The sequence below is a fragment of the Loxodonta africana genome, chromosome 1, assembly GCF_030014295.1.
Source record: "Loxodonta africana isolate mLoxAfr1 chromosome 1, mLoxAfr1.hap2, whole genome shotgun sequence".
Taxonomy (NCBI): Eukaryota; Metazoa; Chordata; class Mammalia; order Proboscidea; family Elephantidae; genus Loxodonta; species Loxodonta africana.
In genome coordinates, this window is record NC_087342.1 from 83,134,933 (window position 1) to 83,154,547 (window position 19,615).

General features: G+C 39.2%; 1 protein-coding gene across 1 annotated transcript; it reads right to left on the bottom strand.

Moving 5' to 3' along the window:
• Positions 1 to 850: 850 nt before the first annotated feature.
• ZNF311 (zinc finger protein 311) lies at positions 851 to 17,345 on the bottom strand. Its single transcript, XM_010601501.3, has 6 exons — positions 15,709 to 17,345; positions 12,155 to 12,233; positions 8,857 to 8,948; positions 8,414 to 8,564; positions 7,689 to 7,793; positions 851 to 5,369 (listed from the first exon to the last, which is right to left on the bottom strand). Exons 1-6 carry the CDS (start codon positions 15,931 to 15,933, stop codon positions 3,793 to 3,795), a joined length of 2,229 nt encoding a protein of 742 aa, XP_010599803.2. The 5' UTR covers positions 15,934 to 17,345; the 3' UTR covers positions 851 to 3,792.
• Between the last annotated feature and the right edge of the window lie 2,270 nt (positions 17,346 to 19,615).

Sequence of the window (19,615 nt, forward strand, 5' to 3'; positions counted from 1 at the left end):
TATACCATAGACTGCCAGAAGAATGGACAAATATGTCTTGGAAGAAGTACAGCCAGAATGCTCCTTAGAAGCCACGATAACGAGACTTCATCTCATGTACTTTGGACATGTTATCAGGAGGGCCAGTCCTTAGAGAAGAACATCGTGCTTGGTAAAGTAGAGGATCAGTGAAAGAGAGGAAGACCCTCAATGAGATGGATTGACACAGTGGCTACGACAAAGGGCTCAAGCAGAGCAATGATTGTGAGAATGGCACAGGACTGGGCAGGTTTGGTTCTGTTGTACATAGGGTCACTATGAGTTGGAACTGACTTGATGGCACTTAATGACAACAACAGCACACCTTGGGTTGCAAGTTGTTTCCTCCTGGAAGCCTTCTCGATTTCCCCCATCCCTCCTACGAACTCCAGCATTATAATTAGAGAGGATATGGAGGAAAACAACAGAATAGAGGGTTCCTGCTGTCATGGAATTTAAGAGACTTGTGGAGTTCACAAGCATTAGTTATTGTTCAAATATGTCACAATCTCTATTAAAAAAGTTTTTTCTGTGTAGACTTTGAATGATGTTCCAGATATATTATTAAAAGAATAAAAATTTAGCAAATAATATGTATTAACATATGGTAGATGGAAGGATAAGCAAATTGTTCACAGTGGTTACTGTAAGGAGACAATTCTCCACGGATCTCTCAGTTTCTGCAGGTAGTGTGAAAAAAAAAAAGGCACTGCCTTTTTTCTGGACTATTTTTTCAAGGATACTTGTATAAAGAACAGCCTTGGAAGTCACAGTGCGTCTTTCTGGAGCAAAGGACAGGCATGCTTACTGGGTACCCTAAACTCAGGTTTCCTAGCCTATAGTGCTACTTCTAATACTAGTTTCCTTGTCCTTTGTATTTGAATTCGTTTTTCCTGCCTGAAAACTTGGGGAATCTTTTGATCAGTGTTTTGAAATCGCTCATCTATATGCTTTCTTGTAGGTCTTTTGTCATTCATTGAACTGGGTGTTTGGCAGGCCTTTCCTTCTAGGAACAAATTTTCTTAATTCCTGGCAAATGTGCTTATGTAATTATTTTGATAATTTTCACCTCTGTTTTTATGTTCTATTTTGGAGCTTCTATTAATTGGGATCTCTGGATTGAATCCTTAGTTTTTTTTTTCTTTTATTACATTTAATACATATAAAAACATACGCAGCAAGTATATGAGTTTTTGAAACAATATTACAACGAACACTTTTGAACCCATCACTCAGGATCTAGAATTACACTGTCCAATACACTGGCTGCTAGTCACACGTGGCTATTCAGCACTTGAAATGTGGCTAGTGTGCCTGAAGAACTGAATTTGAAATTTTATTTTAGTTTAAAAAAGTATTCTCGATTAAATTATTGGAAAGCTTTTAAGTATGTTTGGGACAACTTGGATATGTGAGCCTACTTTTTCAACTCTAAATTTTATGAAATTTATGTACAGATCAAGTATTTCTTGTCAAAACTAAGATGTTGTTAAGTATAAATTACACACAGGACTTCAAAGACTTAGCAAAAAATAGAAATGCAAAATATTTCATTAATACGTTCTGATTACGTTAAAATATTTTGGAAACCCTCAGCATATATAAAATATATTTTTAAAATCAATTTCACCTCTTTTACTTTTTTAATGAGAACATTTAAATTTATATATGTGGTTGGCATTAAATTTCTATTGGACAGCTCTAGGCTAAAGCATCACTAAGTTTTGCATCAACCTACATGCTGCTCTCCTATCCCACCACTCTAACTCCCCGTCAGAGGAAACTAACCTGAACTCTGTGTTTATCATTCCCTGGCATATAAAAATAATTTACATGTATATCACTCTCCAACCAACAACACAAAATATCAACACTCTAGCAAAGTCCAGAATTTAAGCTGGCTTGCCAGATTCTGTTAAAGGACCAACTGGAGAAGCGATATCAAGGGATGCCCTTTAGGGCAATGGTTCTTAAGTTGGGCTGAGGACTTGGGAGTCCAAAATCCATACGCACACCATAGTCTGTCAGTGAAATAAGTGTCCTGCACATGTATTGCATTTTCCAAAAGAATATACATGCTGTTGTGATAGAAAACAAAAAAACTCTCATTTTCTAGAAGAGCATGACAACTTCCCTCATGGGTGCATGAGGTGGTGGTCTGTGAGATTCGTTGATCATCAAATATGGGACCCTCATACTCCTGAAGACTGGAAAACCACTGCTAATTCTCCAGTCTAAGCTCTGTTCTTATGTTGTTTCATCTGAAAGCCACATATCCAATTTGATCCTCCTCAGAAACAATTCCACTGAGTTATGTTCTAAATGTTTTCATCTTGGCTTTCATCAGAAACTACATAAGAAATGGTCATATAAAGAATATGCCTTAATTTTCTGTAGAAACTGAACCTTTAATCATACTCTTTTGTATAATAAATCATGTAATTTCCTTGGGATTTATTACTAGAAAATTGAGTTTCTTGGACGCCTACTCCTTCATTATTAGGTATGTGTAATCAACATTTCTCAAAATGTTTTCTGTGAAACAAGATTCATAAGGATTCTCCCCTAAACTGAATTCTGTGGTCAAATAATTTTGGAAAGCAACACTTATAGCTAGCTCCCTTGTTTAAGACTCAGAAGGACATGAGCACACTATAAGCCCTGAGAAGTCTTTGAGGGTGTGAATAAAAACACCACCTGGCTGGTATTTCCCGTACTTATTATTTAAACAAACAACTGTAAAACACCTTTGAGAAATGCTGAGTAATCCATTGTTTACCTCTTTCTTTACATCCAGGAAACTCAGAGCTAAATTTAATTCTCAATTATGGTCATTATGTTAATTAAGCTTCCACATTTGAATCCTCTTCTAGGAGTTTCAATTTCTATTTTAATAGCCTTATTGTATGTGGGTTTTTACGATAATTTTGTCTGCAGTAACGACTTCATAGCATTTGGTAGAGAAAGGGATAGATGTCAGAGACAGAGAGACTGTGAAAGAGATAAATTACCTAATAAACTTGAAAGAGCATTTCATATGTCATGCAAATAGACATAGCAAATATTTAAGAAATAAAAAAACAAAGTTTTGGTGTACTTATAACAAAGTAGGACAGGGTTCATGTTCTTTCCATATGTAAACCGCTATTTGAACAGTACACAGTTGACTTCTACTTAACTGTAATTTTTAAATCTGCCCTTCTCCCACTCCTTCTTGTCCCTGAATCTCAACAATATTAATCCCATTTAGAGAAGTACCAGTTAGGCTTTAAAAAAAAAAAAAAAAAAGCTTACCAATAAAAAAAAAGTGTTTTTTCTTTTTCCTGAACTGAGGTATACCTTCACCACCAAGATGTCTCTTAAGCATATGGAAATTGCTGAGATAAGTCTGAACATTGTAAGGATCATTTGCGCAGGATTTAACCAGTCACGTGAGCCTGGGAAAATTTCTTAACCTTTCTATGCCTCAATTTCCTCATCTTACAGGGATGTTGTATGGACAAAACCAGTTAAAATGTGTAAAGCCCTTGTAACAGTGCCTAGCACATAGTAAGCACTAGTAACTATTTGATATTGTTCTGAAGTGATAGACAAAGCCTTGGGAGTGAATGTGCTCACTGAAGAAATAAATACTAAACAGGAAGGTCAAGGATATCCCTGGGATCTCACAATTAGGGGTCAGGGAATCAAGGAGAACCAATACATGGGACTGAGAAGGACCACTCCAAGAGGTAGGAGGAGAAACAAGAAGTGTAAACACCAGAATCATTACTCTCAGGTGTTGGTGGCCAAAATATTGACTACTGAGACAGTCTGGGAAACAGATTTCCCATTCTCCTCAAGTTCATGGGTTCTCCACAGTCTATGTTTTCTTTTTTTATGTCCAGTAAGATTTGAACTCACTTTGAAAGCTTTTCCACACTGCTCACATTCATAAGGTTTCTCCCCAGTATGAATTCTCTTATGTCCAATTAGAGCTGAGCACTGACGGAAAGATGTGCCACACTCATTGCAGGTATATGGCTTCTCACCAGTGTGGATTCTTTTGTGCTGCCTCAAGACTGAACTATGATGAAAGGCCTTTCCACATTCTTCACATTTGTAAGGTTTTTCTCCAGTGTGAATTCTTTGATGACTGTTCAAATTTGACTTCCCATTGAAAGCCTTACCACACTTCGAACATTTATAAGGTTTCTCTCCAGTGTGGATTCTTTGATGGATGGTAAGGCAGTGGCGATCCTGGAATGTTTTCCCACACTCCCCACATTGATAGGGCTTCTCCCCAGTGTGTTCTCGTTCATGAGCCCTGCGTTTACAGTTATGACGAAAGGCCTTCCCACACTCCTTACACTTGTAAGGTTTTTCTTCAGTGTGGATTCTTCTATGTTTGGTGAGCTCTGCCTTGATATTGAAGGCTTTCTCACACTGAGGGCATCCATAGTTTTTCTCCCGAGTATGGATTCTTTTGTGTTTGCTTAGGTCTGAGCTCCGAATGAAGGCCCTCCCACACTCATCGCATTCATAAGGTCGCTCACCAGTATGGATTCTTGTGTGTTTGGTGAGGTCTGAGCTCCCGCTGAAGGCCTTCCCACACTCCTCACATTCATATGGTTTCTCCCCAGTGTGGATCCTGTCATGTATGGTAAGGGAATGCCTAAACTGGAAGGCTTTACCGCAGCTGTTACATTCATAAGGCTTCTCCCCAGTATGGATGATCTGATGCATACTGAGACGGCTCTTGGTCTTGAAGGCCTTCCCACAGTCACTGCACTCATGAGGCCTCTCTCCGCTGTGAATTTTTTTATGTCGGCAAAGAGCAGACCTACTATTGAAGGCCTTTCCACACTGGGTACAGTTAAAGGGTTTCTCCCCTGTATGGATTATCTGATGCATAGAAAGCTGATTTCTGGTCTTGAATGCTTTCCCACACTCATTACATGCATAGGATTTTTCACCAGAATGAATTCGCTCGTGGATAATGAGGTCTGAATGCCAACTGAAGTTTCTGCCACATTTGGCACAGCGATGGAGTTTCTGTTCTGTAGGAACTCTATTATATAGGGTATGTTTTGAGTTTGGATTGACGTTTTTTCTAAGTACCTTCTGGTTCTTTCCTTTCTTGACAGTCACTTCCTCAGAGACTTGTTTCTCTTCTCTCAGTTTCTCCCTCATGGGCGTTTCCCATTGATTCTCTAATTTGACATCCTGTACACCAACCTCTCCAACCTCAAGACCCTGAGAAGCAACTTCCAGGTGGCTTCTTAATTTCATCCACCAAACATCTCCATTTTCAAAAACCTCTTGTTTTGAACACGCTTTCTCATTCTCAGGCCATGTCTTGTCAGTTGACACTTAATAGAGAAAATAAAAATGTCAGAAGTTCAGAAGAAAGGAAATAAGTGAGATGGGAGAAGTAAAAAGTAAATGACTTTTCCATGTTTGAAAATTGCTAACATTATGATCAAGGGTTGGGATAGGCTGAATAATAAAAAATACCAAGACATTTCAAAATCAGTGAACTTTATAAAAAATCTTTACAAACCTTCTCCTCCTCTAGAATCTCCTAGTTTAGTGAATGGCAATTCCATACATCTAGTCACCAGCCGGAAAGCTAGAAATCATCTTTAACTTCTCCCTCTACCCTCATATTTGCTCAGCTAACATTGTACAAATTCTGTCTGTGAAGTGAGCCACAGAGGGGGTGCTGAAGTGTTGGTATAGTACCTCTTTAGGTCTGCCCTGTGGGCCTTGGTGAGCCAATATCTGCTGTGTGACTCTGATCATCTGGGTAGGGTAGATTAGAAAAGTGGAATATCTGATCCAAACCAGGTGACCCAAACCAGGCCAGATTCTCTCTTCTTGGCCTTTGGAACTGTGACTGCAGAATAGATAAGGTAAGGCTCTGAGAGTAGCTAGGAATTTAACATTTAAATTTGAGGACCAGTAGTTTGTAGTAGCAGGGTGGTATATGCTGCAGGGGAGAGAATGTTTTCCTATACGGTCTGAGAGAGAAGCAGAGATGGTCAATCTGCGAAGAAAGAAGAATGAAGCAGACTCACAGAGAAGCAGAGGAGACAGCTGGGGAGAGGGTCCTGATGGCTTTCCAGACCCTTCTTGAGCCTGAAGCATACCTGCGCTTAGGATCCATGATACACCCCTGAAGCTTCATAAGAAATTCCTGTTTTTTTTTTTAAGTACCTTGAGTTAATTTCTGCTGTTGGCAACCAAAGAGTACAAATCAACCTTCTTATTGTCTCTTAACTCTATTCTTTTCTCCCCATTTCCACTGCCAGCACATTTTCACTAGCTAACTGCAGTACCTCCCAAATATCCTTTAATCTGGCTCTCCTCTAATCCATCCTCTATACTGTTTCCAGATTATTCTTTCTAAAAATTAAATCTGATCATGTCACCCCTTAGCTTAAAATACTTCAGTGGCACTCACAGTTAACCAGATGGGAAGGAAGTAAAGTGTAGGATTAAGAGCCTTGACTCTGGAGTAAGTCTGTCAAATCCAACTAGACTTTAAGCTTCTTGAGGGCAAGGATGATATCTTATTTGACTCTATATCCCTAATACCTTGTATAGCGCTTGGTACACATTGTTGCTTGATATTTTTTAAGGATTGAAGGAAGGAAGGAAGGGTGGGTATTGCAATTGGGTAGTTGAAGTGGGCATATAAACAAAGGCAAAAAGTCAAGAAATCTTCTAAAGAACAAATTCAGAAAATAGTTTGAATGAAGAACTGGTAATATTTCATGACTAGACAAGAGGGTCAAAGAGAATGGGAAGGAAAAGTAAGAAAAAAAAAAGGTAGAATGTGAGATAAAAATAGGGATAGCTTAATGAAGAGACAGCCTTGTGGGAAGAGATGAGTTTGGTTTTAGATATGTTGCTCTTCAGATGACAACAGTATATCCAAATGAAAACCAGGAGTTAGAAGCATGAGTCTGGTGCCCATGAAAGTGCTAAAGATTATTGTTATCAAAGTGCATCTGCATTGTAGCTGATAGCTGAAGCTATGAGAGAAACTAACTTCACAATAGGAGAATAGAGAAAGGCAAGGGTAGAAGGCCCACAACTCAAACAGAGAAGGTCCTGAAGAAAAACTGGAGGCAGAAGAGTGATGTTCTCTGAGCTTTTCTTGAGGGCCAAATTCCAAAGAGTCTATTAAATAGGTTATATTAGATAGGTTAGACATGATGATGGTTTTTTTTTTGAGGGCCAACTACTCTTGACATGTTATCAGGAGGACCAGTCCCTGGAGAAGGACATCATACTTGGTAAAGTAGAGGGTCAGCGAAAAAGAGGAAGAACCTCAACGAGATGGAGTGACACAGTGGCTGCAATAATGGGCTCAAATATAGCAATGATTGCGAAGATGGTGCAAGAATGGGCGGTGTTTTGTTCTAGTACACATAGGGTCACTATGAGTCGGAACAGACTTGATGGCACCTAACAACAACCACAACAACATCAGATAGGTTGCAAAGAGCCAATTAGATGATAGGATAATTACCCAAGTAGTTTGTTGTTGTTTTCTCTTCCTTACGGTTTTTTAAATGGACTTCCTTTATGGGTCCTTCATGACAGATGACCCACCAGTGTGATCATTCTGTAACCATTTCATCATATGTAAAGTAGGAGAGAACTAAAGTTCTATCACTCACCTGGGTGGGAGCAGCTCAGGGACTCCTTGTCCTGTAGATCCTGAACCCAGGGCTCTGTCCCTCGCTCCAGATGGGAGATCAAAGGAGGTTTAGGAAAGGGAAATCCTGGTTATAGAGAAGGAATACGACAGTGTATAGAGCAACAAAGAACTATTTTAACACTTAGCCTGGCCCCTCTCTTAGCATATGGAGACAGGGAAGAAATGTCCATTTGGGTAGTGGAAAAGGGTTTTTTCAGGGGTCTGGTAACATGTAAAACAACATAGTTAGGTAGGGCCTTTCTCAGAAAAATCATATGTGTAAGGGCAAAGAAGGGGATTCTGGGAAATAGTCATCTGAGTGTATTTCCCTGTTCTTTTTAGGAGGATGGGAGGCTATAGTTTTGGGCTCTTGGATGGGAATTCATGACTAGGAGCTGAATACAGAGCACCTAACGGGAAATGCTAGAGAAAGCAAGAATCAGGGTGAAAAGAGGCTTAGTCTCTTTTTCACCCAGGGAGAGTCCTATTCCAAAGAATTGGAAAATAGCAACTAGGTTGGCTTCAAAATTCTCTTGCTATGTAACAAAGGCAACTAAAAATTCTAATTTTGGCGGACAATCCTGACAATAAAAGGACTCTGATTTTCAATATGAGTCCCCAGGAGCATCAATATAATGCCAAAAAAAAAAAAAAAGACAGAGAGAGAGAAGAAAATACAGAACCAAGCATAGGAAAGTTCCTTACCAAGTGATACCATATTCCCATAATTTTCCAACATCACATCTTTATAGAGATGTCTTTGAGCATGGGTCAGACACTGCCACTCCCTGTCAGTGAAGTTCACGGCTACATCCTCAAATGTCACAGACTCCTGAATCAATATGCTCCTGTGGTCCTGGAAGAAACCCCAGAGTTCTCTCAGGAAACAGAAGCAGAAGAAAAGAATTTGTAAGGAGAGAGTTTACAGAAGTGAAAGGCTATAACTGCTTTGGTGAGTATCTGGGGATGCAAAAGGGAACATGGGCTTTTAGTAGTGAAAAATGAAAGAAGAAACAGTCTATAAGTGGTTCCTTATGGGATGGAACACCTGTGCTTGAGAGTTACATAGCAAAGAAGGCAGTGAAGTAAAGTCATGTTTAGAAGGCAGTGATACATTTTCAGGAAGGTTGGAAGGGGCTTCAGCTCACTTGGGCCTGGGTCATCAGTGTGATATCTGCTTCTGGCAGGTTTCCTTGGCTTCTATCTTTGGCAAAGGCAGGATGCTGAGAAGCTGGGAGAGCTGAGGCAGGGTAAATAAGCCAAGAGTTAATATGATACAGCATTAATAAAACCCTTCACTTTTAATTTATTTCCCCAAATACAGAAGCTTCTGTAGGTCTAACTTAGGGGCAAGCCTACTGCCTTATCGTTTCCTCCACCATTATTTCTTGAGTTTCAGCTCATGGTGTTGGGCATCAGGCCCAGGCCTGCAGTCAAGCTAGCTGTAGGTACACTTTCTTCCTCCCCTCTCCTACTATGTGTTTTTCTCTGGTTTGTCTTCATCTTGAAACAACCTTACTCCCTCCCCAAACAGGTTAAAAAGACCAAATCACTGACTCCCAGCTTCTGTGTTCAAAAGTTGAAGTAATTTTCTCCAGAAATACCTTTTATTTGGGGGGCGGGGGACACAGAAATATCCAGGGTTAAGTCCTAAAGCTTATTTATTTAGGTAGTTTAATGGCTGTTCTACCACTAGTTAATTTATTAGAAGAATATTTTCCTCGTTCCTATTACAGAAGAATCACTTTTCCCGATTCTCTTACTAATTCCCTAGTACCCTCTCTACAACAAAGTGTAAAAGTGTCCAGGTATAGTCCATATGGATTGGATGAGAAGTATAGTTTCACATTATTAATTAATGCGGCTCTTTTGTATTCCTTGGAAACCCTGGTGGTTAAGTGCTATGGCTGCTAACCAAAAGATCGGCAGTTCAAAGCCACCAGGCGCTCCTTGGAAACGCCATGGGGCCATTCTACTCCATCCTACAGGGTTGCTATGAGTTGGAATTGACTTGATGACAATGGGTTTTTTTTTTTTTTTTTTATATTCCTTGTAGGCTAGCTCACCCTTTCTGTAGTTGCAATGTTTAAGGTGACTTACCTTTCTTGATGGTTCATCAACACACTCCCAAGTCCAAGTCCAAGTCCAAGCAATTTATTTTTGCTCTCAAGATACCAGCAGCATCAGAATCATCTATTGTTAAGGCTTAGCCTGAGGCTTAGCCATCTATTGTCACCCTTAGCCTGAGGCCTCAAAAGCTATCATTTCAGTTTTCCTTTATGAGCAAACTGAATTCTTCTCACAGGAGTTTCCCAATAAGACCCTTCTTTGGTCCGGGCTATGCTTAGCTTTTGACCAAGACCAAGGCTGTGTCTCAATCATGTAGATTCCACTCAGCTTTTCCAGTTTCACTTTAAAAGCCCCAAACCCACTTGGATAATACAGAACTCACAGGAGACACGTTCCATCCCATAATGTTCTGTAACAGTTCTTTTCCTTGTGATATCAATAAACTTAAACTTTGCAATTAGGTTTTTTTCAACCGGCATTTTATTGCGAACATTTTCAAATATACAGAAAAGTTGAAAGAACTGTATGGTAAAACATCCATATACCCACCACATACATTTTACAATTAACCTTTTGCAAAATTTGCTTTATCACATATCTATCCATCTATTAACCCATTTTATTCTTTGATGCATTTCAAAAGGCTGAACACATCAGTATACTTTATTTCTAAACACTTTAGCATGGCTATCGTTAACTAGAGTTCAATGTTTACATTTTTTTTTTTAGGTAAAATTTACATATGGTGAAATGTACAAATCTTAAGTGTACTTACCAATGGATGAGTTTTGACAACTGCATACCCCTAAATAACCCAAACTAATCTTTAGAGACATCCCAATTGGATTTTTACCATATCCTTTGCGTACACTGGGAGTTTTGTCAACTTAGGGTAATTCTCAAGTGGAAGTTTGTTTTTAGCTGTAGAATTTGAAAGGTCAGTTGCTGCCCTCAAGTTAAAAATGAACTTAGGAGACCAGCTACGTGTTCAAACAATAACATGAAACTCTTTGTGAAAGCACCGTACAGGTATTTTTCTGGGGTGATATTACTTCATTTATATGTTAGGTAATTATAGACTTTATGGCCCTGAAAATCTGCCATGAGAGGAAAATTCAAGGTGGAAGAACTTAAAATCTTTTGAGAAAAAGAGAACTGGGTGGCTCACAATCAGATATGAACCATAAGAGCATATATATATTTATATTAAAAACAAAACAAATGAACACACAAATTAAGAAAATTCCACTATTTTCTACCTCTCTTAAATTTACAATAAATAATTTTTTTTTTTTTTATGTTATTTTCACTAATGAGTCCTCATACAGTGGAAATTTCAGGATTTTTCACCCCTGTAAGTTTCAAAAGAGGGGCCCTGGTGATGCAGTGGTTAAATGCTTGGCTGGTAACCGAAAGGTGGGCAGTTTGAACCCAGCTGCTGCTCTGCAGGAGAAAGACGTGGCAGTCTGTTTCTGTAAAGATTACAGCCTTGGAAACTCTATGGGGCAATTCTACTCTGTCCTGTAGGGTTGCTATGAGTTGAAATTGACTCGATGGCAATGGGTGTGGTTTAGTTTGAAGTTTCAACAATATACTTAGAAATAATTTTACTTTTTTTTGAAAGTAATATATACTTTATAAAAAGCCTATTTTTGGGTGTACCTAGTTCTCTGTCCAAAAGTCTATGTCTTTCTGGTCTGATTTTATGACTTCAGAATTGCTAGGTCCCACCTTTATCAGCCTCTTTTATACACATCTTAACCACCTTCTTTTTCACAGATGCCAACGAAGAGCATTTCTAAAGCCCAGACTCACATTTCTCCATCTTATTTTTCCCATAGCTTTCATGGCAAACTTTTGCTCTTCCTTTTGCTACTGCTTTTATATCTTCTTTTCTATTGCCTATCCCTAGTTTTTTCTCAGGTACCTGTATTACATTTTGAAATCTCAGGGTTCCAAAAAGGTCCACAAAAGTAAAATTATAAGTATTCCAAATTTTGCATGTTGGTAAACTGGTGGTTGGGTATGAGTTACTGAAGTTATCACAAGTTTCATATGTGTAAATATTTGTATTATATATATCAAGTCATATACAGTAAATGATGGAATTCATTCAATTTATTTGTAGAATCTTTTCTTATGAATCTTAAGACTTTTTTTTTTTTTACAAATTCGATTTAAAAAGAAGGCAAAACCTGAATAATGTAATTGCTCTTGATACTGACCCAGACTCAGTATACAGCTATGCAATAGAAGACATTTTATAAAGGCTCAATAATGAGCAGATTTCTGGGCCCTGGGAAGGTACCTCCCACTCACTCTGTGTCCTTGCTCCATTCTCAGCTGCCATGACTCCCATCACGCTGTGTGACTCACCTCTCTCCTGTGGGTGCCATGCATCAGGGGTCCAAAGAAGTTTGCTTGGTGGTCCTGGATTTTCACCTGATAGCACAATCTATTGTAGGGTACAGAATGAAATTGAGGAGACTAGGGAGGCGAGGAAAATATACAGGAATCCTCAACAAAAGTCTAGTCAACAGAATTCAACAGCATATCAAAAAAATAATACATCCTGATCAGGTGGGATTCATACCAGGGATAAAAACTTCTCAGCAAACTAGGAATAGAAGGGAAATTCCTCAACATATTTAAGGGCATATATGCAAAATCAACAGCCAATATTATTCTCAATGGAGAAACACTGAAAAAATTTCCCTTGAGAATGGAAATGAGACAAGAATGCCCATTATAACCACTCTTATTCAGTATTGTACTGGAAGTCCTAGCCAGAGCAATAAGGCAAGAAAAGGAAATATAAAGGGCATCCAATTTGGAAAGGAAGAAAACAAAATTATTTATAACAGCCCCCAAAAGAATAAAATACCTAGGAAAAAACCTAACCAGGGCATAAAAGAATTACACAAGGAAAACTATAAAACACTACTATAAAAAACCAAAAGAGAACTACATAAATGGAAAAATATTCCATGCTCATGGACTGGAAGACTCAACATTGTGCAAATATCAATACTATCCAAAGTGATCTACAGATACAATGCGATCCTGATCCAAATCCCAAGAACATTCTTTAATGAAATGGAAAAACTAATCTCTAATTTTATATGGAATAGAAAGAGGCCCCAAATAGCTAAAGCAATACTGAAGAAGAACAAAGCAGGAGGCCTCACTTACCAATCTCAAAATTTACTATATAGCCACAGTAATCAAAACAGCCTGGTACTGGTTTAATGACAGACACATAGACCAATGGCATAGAATTGAGAACCCAGAAGTAAATCTATCCATCTATGGGCAGCTGATCTTTAACAAGGGGTTGAAGTCCATTCAATGGGGGAAGAAACAGTCTCTTTAACAAATGGTGCTGGCAAAACTGGATATCCAGTTGCAGAAAAATGAAACAGGATCCATACCTCACACCACACAAAAATGGATCAAAGACCTAAATGTTAAAGCTAAAACTATAAAGTTCCTGGAAGATAACACAGAGACAAAACTAGGGGACCTAATTTTTGGCATAAATAACCTATGAAACACAACTAAAAATGCGTGAAAAACAGAAGATAAATTAGATAACTGGGACCTTCTTAAAGATTAAATACTTGTGCTCATCAGAAGACTTTACCAAAAGAGTAAAAAGAGAACCTACAGACTGGGAAAAAATCTTTGGTAACAACATACCTGATAAGGGTCGAATCTCTAAAATACACAGAAAATTTTAACAACTTGATGACAAAAAAGACAAACAATCCAATCAAAAAATGGGCAAAGCACATGAATAGACACTTCACTAAAGAAGACATTCAGATGGCCAACAAACACATGAAAAAATGCTCAATTGTTAGCCGTTAGAGAAATACAAATCAAAACTACAATGAGATACTATCTCACCTCTGCAAAAACAGCACTGATCAAAAAAAAAAAAAAACCAGAAAACAACAAATGCTGGCAAGGTTGTGGGGAGATTGGAACTCTTATACACTGCTGGTGGGATTTAAAATGGTACAACCACTATGAAAAATGGTATGGCGCTTCCTCAAAAAGCTAGAAATACCTTATGATCCAGCATTTCCACTCCTAGGTATATCCAAGAGATATAAGAGCAGTGACACAAATATATGCACAACTATGTTCACTGCAGCATCATGCACAATAGCAAAAAGATGGAAACAACCTAAGTGTCCACCAGTGGATGAATGGATAAACAAAATGTGGTACATACACACCACGGAATACTACACAACTATGAAGAATAATGAGGTGTTCAGGAAACATCTTATAACATGGATGAATCTGGAGGACATTATGCTGAGTAAAATAAGCCAATCACAAAAGGACAATATTGCATGGTCTTACTATTATAAAAAGTCAAGACTAGGTATACACAGAAAACCATATTCTTTGATGGCTACCAGGGATGGGAGGGGAAGAAGGGGGAATCACCTTCTAGATAGTAGACACTTGTTATTTTTGGTGATGCAAAAGGCAATACCCAACACAGGTGAAATCTGCAAAACTTGACCAGGGTAAAAGACACTAAAAAAGTATGCAAAAATAAGGGACAATTTCAGTAAATGCTATAACATATACAATTTTGCAACAACAGTAATAACCAAAAAATATGTGTGTGGTTGCACAGGTAGATATGTCTGCATACATAAGTACAGGAAGGCATATACGAGTACATGTGTGTGCATGTATAGGTGTATCTGTAGGCACATCTATATACATGCTTCTGTGTGTTGAATATATAATCATTTATATAATGAGGCATGCAGGGAGCACAGTTAAGGTGACTTCCTAGATATATCCAAACACCTCACAAGATTGGTTTACTGGGTTAAAAGGCTTAGGACCATAGTCTCGTGGGACAACTCAGTCAGCTGGTATAACATAGTTCATAAAGATAATGTTCTATATCCTAGTTTGGTGAGTAGCATCTGGGGTATTAAAAGCTTGTGAGCGGCCATCTATGATACAAATATTGGTCACTACTTGTCCGGACCAGAAGAGAATGAAGGAAACCAAAGGTTCAAGAAGAAACCAGTTCACAAGGGTAATAGCCTATATGAACCACAGCTTCTTCTAGCCTGAGACCAGAAGATCTAGATGGTACCTGGCTACTCTTACTGACTGTTCTAAACAGGGACACCATAGAAGCTCTTGGATAGAATAGAAGAAATATGTAGGAAAAAAATCCAAATTCTAAAAAAGACCAGATTTACTGGACTGATAGAGGTTAGAAGAACCCCCAAGACTATCGCCCTAAAGTAACCTTTGAACTTGGAACTGAAGCCACTCCAGAGGTTACCTTTCAGCCAAATAATAGATTCACTTATAAAATAAACAATATCACCCATGAGTAATGTGCTCCCTTAAACAATCAACTATATGAAACCAAATGGTGAACATTTACCCAAAAGCAAAAACAATAAGGCAAGGAGGAGAAGTTAGATCAATGGAACACAAGAAACAGAATGGAAATAGTAAGAATGCTGACACATTGTGAAAGCTGTAACCAACGTCATGAAACAATTTGTATAAAAATTGTTAAATGGGAACCTAATTTGCTGTGTAAACCTCCACCTAAAACACAGTACTTAAAAAAAGAAAATATATGGGAAGGTGCAGCCAACCATAAATGGTTGTTCATGGAAATTGTCTCTACCAAAAAAAAGGGGAGAGAAAAAACCAGGGACTCAGTTCCTAACATATCTTACTAAAAATGGAAATAGCATCCAATTACTCTCTATAATTAGTTTTAATGATCAGCAGGTCATACAGGAAAAATAACATCCAGAAGGAAAAGACTTCCACAAGGACAATTCAGGCCCACCATTTCCACTGCTCTCCTCCTTTCTTGAACACACTTCTTCCTCCTTGTGATATATTACAGAACTCCCTTTTCTTACCTGTTGCATCTTTTTACCCAGTTTTCTTTTACAATCTTCCACCACTCTGCTGATTGGATCCAGCTCCTGAAGCCAGTTTTGGCTTTGTCCAGACAAGATGTTTTGAAGTGGTTTCCACAGATCCCAGCCTCTTTTGGGAACACGAGTCTTGGTGATGTCAGCCAAAGGACCCTCTATTCGGTTTGATGTGTCAAAGACTGCCCTGGATTTGGGGTTTGTGAGCATATTTGGTGAAGGGAAAAGAGAGGAATGTAATTACAGCAACAAGATGAAATCACTGAGAAACTGAGGCATCTGTAGGTGATGAGGAGCACCGGAAGACAAATTGAAAATGTTAATATATCCAGAATAAAACCTCTTCTCACTACTTGCACTGCGACCACCATGATCCAAGTAACCATCACCATCCTGCACCTCCCATTTATGCAGTAGCTTTCAAACTGGTCTCCTTGCTTTCTTCCTGTCTCTTCACAGTAAAGCAATTAGAGTGGTCCTTTTAAAACTTAAGTTGGATCCTTTCATCTTTGCTCAAAATCCTCCAATGGCTTTCTTAAAATAAAAGCTGAGGTCCTTGCAATGGCATACAAATCTACCAGATGGGCCCATTGTCTCTGACCTCCCCCTACTATTCTTCCCTTCACTTGATCCTCCTCAGCCACACTGAGCTTCTTTCCCTTCCATCTTAGGCACGGTTTCATCTCAGGGCCTTTGCACTGGCTGTTCCCTCCACCTCAAGCTATCTCCACGGCTTGCCTCTTTCAAGCGTTTTTTTATGTCATCTTCCCAAGGAGGCCTACTCTAAGTAGCCTACTTAAAACGCAAGGTTCCAATCCTGATATACCTTGCCTTGCTTTACATTTTTTTCCCCCTATGGCACTTTATCACTTTCCAACATGGTGCACAAGTTACTTGTGTACTATGACTACTTATTGTCGGTCTCCTCTCGCTAAAATGTGGGCTTCTAGGCTCCGTGAAGGCAGGAATTTATGTCAGTTTTGTTCACTGCGGTATTGCCAATGCTTAGAACAGCGCCTACACTAGTAGGCGCTCGATTAAAAATCGGCTGAATGAATGAATAAATGAATGGATGCTGGAGAGAAGAATAAAAAGGAAAAGAATGGGTAAGGAATCGATGCGATGAAGAAGGGATGGAGGCGGGTAGGCAAAAAGGGAGGGGAAAGACCTGTCTGGAGGTGGCCGTAAACTGACCACCCTCTCAAATCCAGCCACAACACCCAGCCCCCTTCCGGCCAGCAATCCGGGTGTTCCTGGCCGCGAGTGTATTAAACACCGCCCGTGGCGGCGTCGGGTTCCTCCCCACCCGCCCCTCTGCCGGCTCCGGGACTCCGCAGGCAGCCCAGAAGCGTCCCCACTGCAGAGCCCGCCCCACGCAGGCCGGAGACACCGACCTTCCTGCCGATACGCTCTCCAAGAAACGAGAAAACAGAGAAATCTAGACTAGCTCCACTTCCTAGTCCGCTAATAACCATTTCCGGTGACTTTCTAGGAAAAGCCTCAACTCGGTGGTGGAGACGTTCCCCAGAAAACTGGTCCGCCACTCCTCACCCCTGCCCAGAGTCTTCAGGAGATTGCTCAAGTTAACTAGGGATGGAAAGGGTGTCGCGGTTGCAGATACATTTCCATATCGGCCGTTATTATCATAGATAAGTCATAGGTCAGTGAATGTTGAGCGAAGGCACTATGCAACTGGTTGCAGGAGATATATTTTGCATGGCCATCTACCCTCTAGGCTGACTGGGTACGCTTTCTTCCCAATATTAATGTTAACGTTACTAACATCCAGTTCACATATCTTCATGGGGTACATTCATGAGAAACCACTAAAACCTTCAGTGAAATGAAGATACTTCTACAGCTGACCCAGAGTATACGACTTTAATGATCTAGTCCAATTTAGATACAATTTATTTACACTGTTTGTTCTTGGTTAAACTTCATTGCTTAATAAATGATCTCTTAAAACAATGAAATACTGGATTTTTGCAAGGATCCATGTAAAGTTTATCAGGTCACCTTTTTTACTTTTTGAAAATTTGGACATTTGCTAGTCTTGGACATTTGCTAGTATTGCACTCCTGGAAAGTGGCCTTCAGGCATCCTGTGTCCTATGAGCCTGACTTTCAGGACCCTTTGACCGATTTTATCTGAGCATGAAGACATGCAGTCGCTTAAGAGGAGTAGTCACTCTTTTACATCTTCTTGTCTGTCCCGAAATTTAATTTCCGCATATTGATATCTGTGCTACTGTTTCCAATTTAAAGGTCATGATTCTGGGTAGAGAAATAGAAGCCTGATTGGTGTTAAGCAGTTCCATGGCCCCTCTGCCATTTATCGAAATTACCAATTTCATTTTCTGGGACTTTTGAAAAAATTGCAAATATTTCAGGCATCCAAAAGTGTAATATAAGGAACAGAACACGTAGCTTAAGACAAAACGTTTCTAGTTTACCAGTTGCTGTGGAGAACAGAACTGTGCTCCATTAGGTTTTCAATGTTGATTTTTTGGAAGTAGATCACCAGGCCATTCTTCCAAGGAACTCTGGTTGGACTTAAACCTCCAACCTTTTGGTTAGCAACCCAGTACGTTAACCTTTTGCAATTACCCAGCAACTCATTGCACCACCTAAAAACCAAAAGCAAATAAACAAAAGAAACACCCATTGCTGTCGAGTTGATTCCAATGAGACTCCTAAAGCATTAGGGATACAATTAAATCCTCTCGCCTACGCTTTCCCAGTTCCTTCCCCCTTCCTTCTCAGGGTTAACTACTATCCTGATTTTGATCTTATCATTCCTGTGCAGGAGCCCTGGTGTCTAAGTGGTGTAAGCATTCAGCTGCTAACCAAAAGGTCAGCAATTCAGATCTACCAGCAGCTGCTTGGAAACCCTGGGGGGCAGTTCTATTCTGTCTAGACACAAACAGTATATAGTATAATTTATATGTTTTACAGATTTCATACAAATAGTTTCACTTTGTGCCTGTTCTTTAAGCTTGAAAGGCTTGATTTGATCTAGGTTTAATATTTTTGGCAAAAATATTTCACGGAGGTTAATATGTACTTTGTACTCAACTTTATGGTTTTGAGATTTATCCTTTATGAAAAATATAACTAGCTCATTCATTTTAGCTGCCACAGGTCTTTCTCATTATGCTTCCAATAATCTCCTTAATGATCCTGATTATTTTTCCAGTTCAATTCTGAACTTTTGTCAGTGTTTATTTTTTGCCTTTGCTTATATGGATCTCGTTTGTTTATATTGGCTTTCTTTTGGAAATAATTGTTTTCTTGAGAGTTTCCCCTTTTAAAAAGACAATTTCTCATAACTTTATTTTAGGAATTTTATATTCTAGCATAGGAAATAATAATTTAAAAAGTATTTACCACCTCTAACTTTTAAATATATCTTTTGCGCTTAACCTTATTACTTACAAATGTGGAATATTTTCTGTTTAAATTCTCACTGCTAATCATTATGTTAAGGTATAACATACTGAGAAATACATTATAGAAAAATGCAATATTTTGGAAGGTATTCGTTGCTGTTAGTTGCTGTAGAGTTGGTTCCAACTCATGGCAACTTTATGTTACTGCTGAGGGCACGGAGGCCCTCCGGACTCAATGGATCCTTGTCCTTCTCTTGTAAGAATACACAGAGAAGACAGTTTTGGGTTCAACTCTAACAGATTTATTTTACTTGTGACAAGTAAAAGCAGTCATTGAGGGCTCGTGCCCCTCCAAAGGGGTGACTGGAAAAGGGAAGCAAGGCGTGGGCTTATATAGGTTTGTGGGGACAGTAAAGCAATGAATATTCAGTGGCTGCCCAAGGGGAGGGGGTGAGGGATTTCCAGGCACAGGAGTGGTTAACTACATAGGCTGTGAGTGCA

Coding starts and splice junctions, on each gene's coding strand:
- ZNF311 (XM_010601501.3), bottom strand. CDS start 15,933: ATGCTCACAAACCCCAAATCCAGGGCAGTCTTTGACACATCAAACCGA. Junction 12,234..15,708: donor TGGGTAAAAAGATGCAACAG/GTAAGAAAAGGG, acceptor ACCCTACAATAG/ATTGTGCTATCAGGTGAAAA. Junction 5,370..7,688: donor CCTGAGCTGCTCCCACCCAG/GTGAGTGATAGA, acceptor TTCTCTATTAAG/TGTCAACTGACAAGACATGG.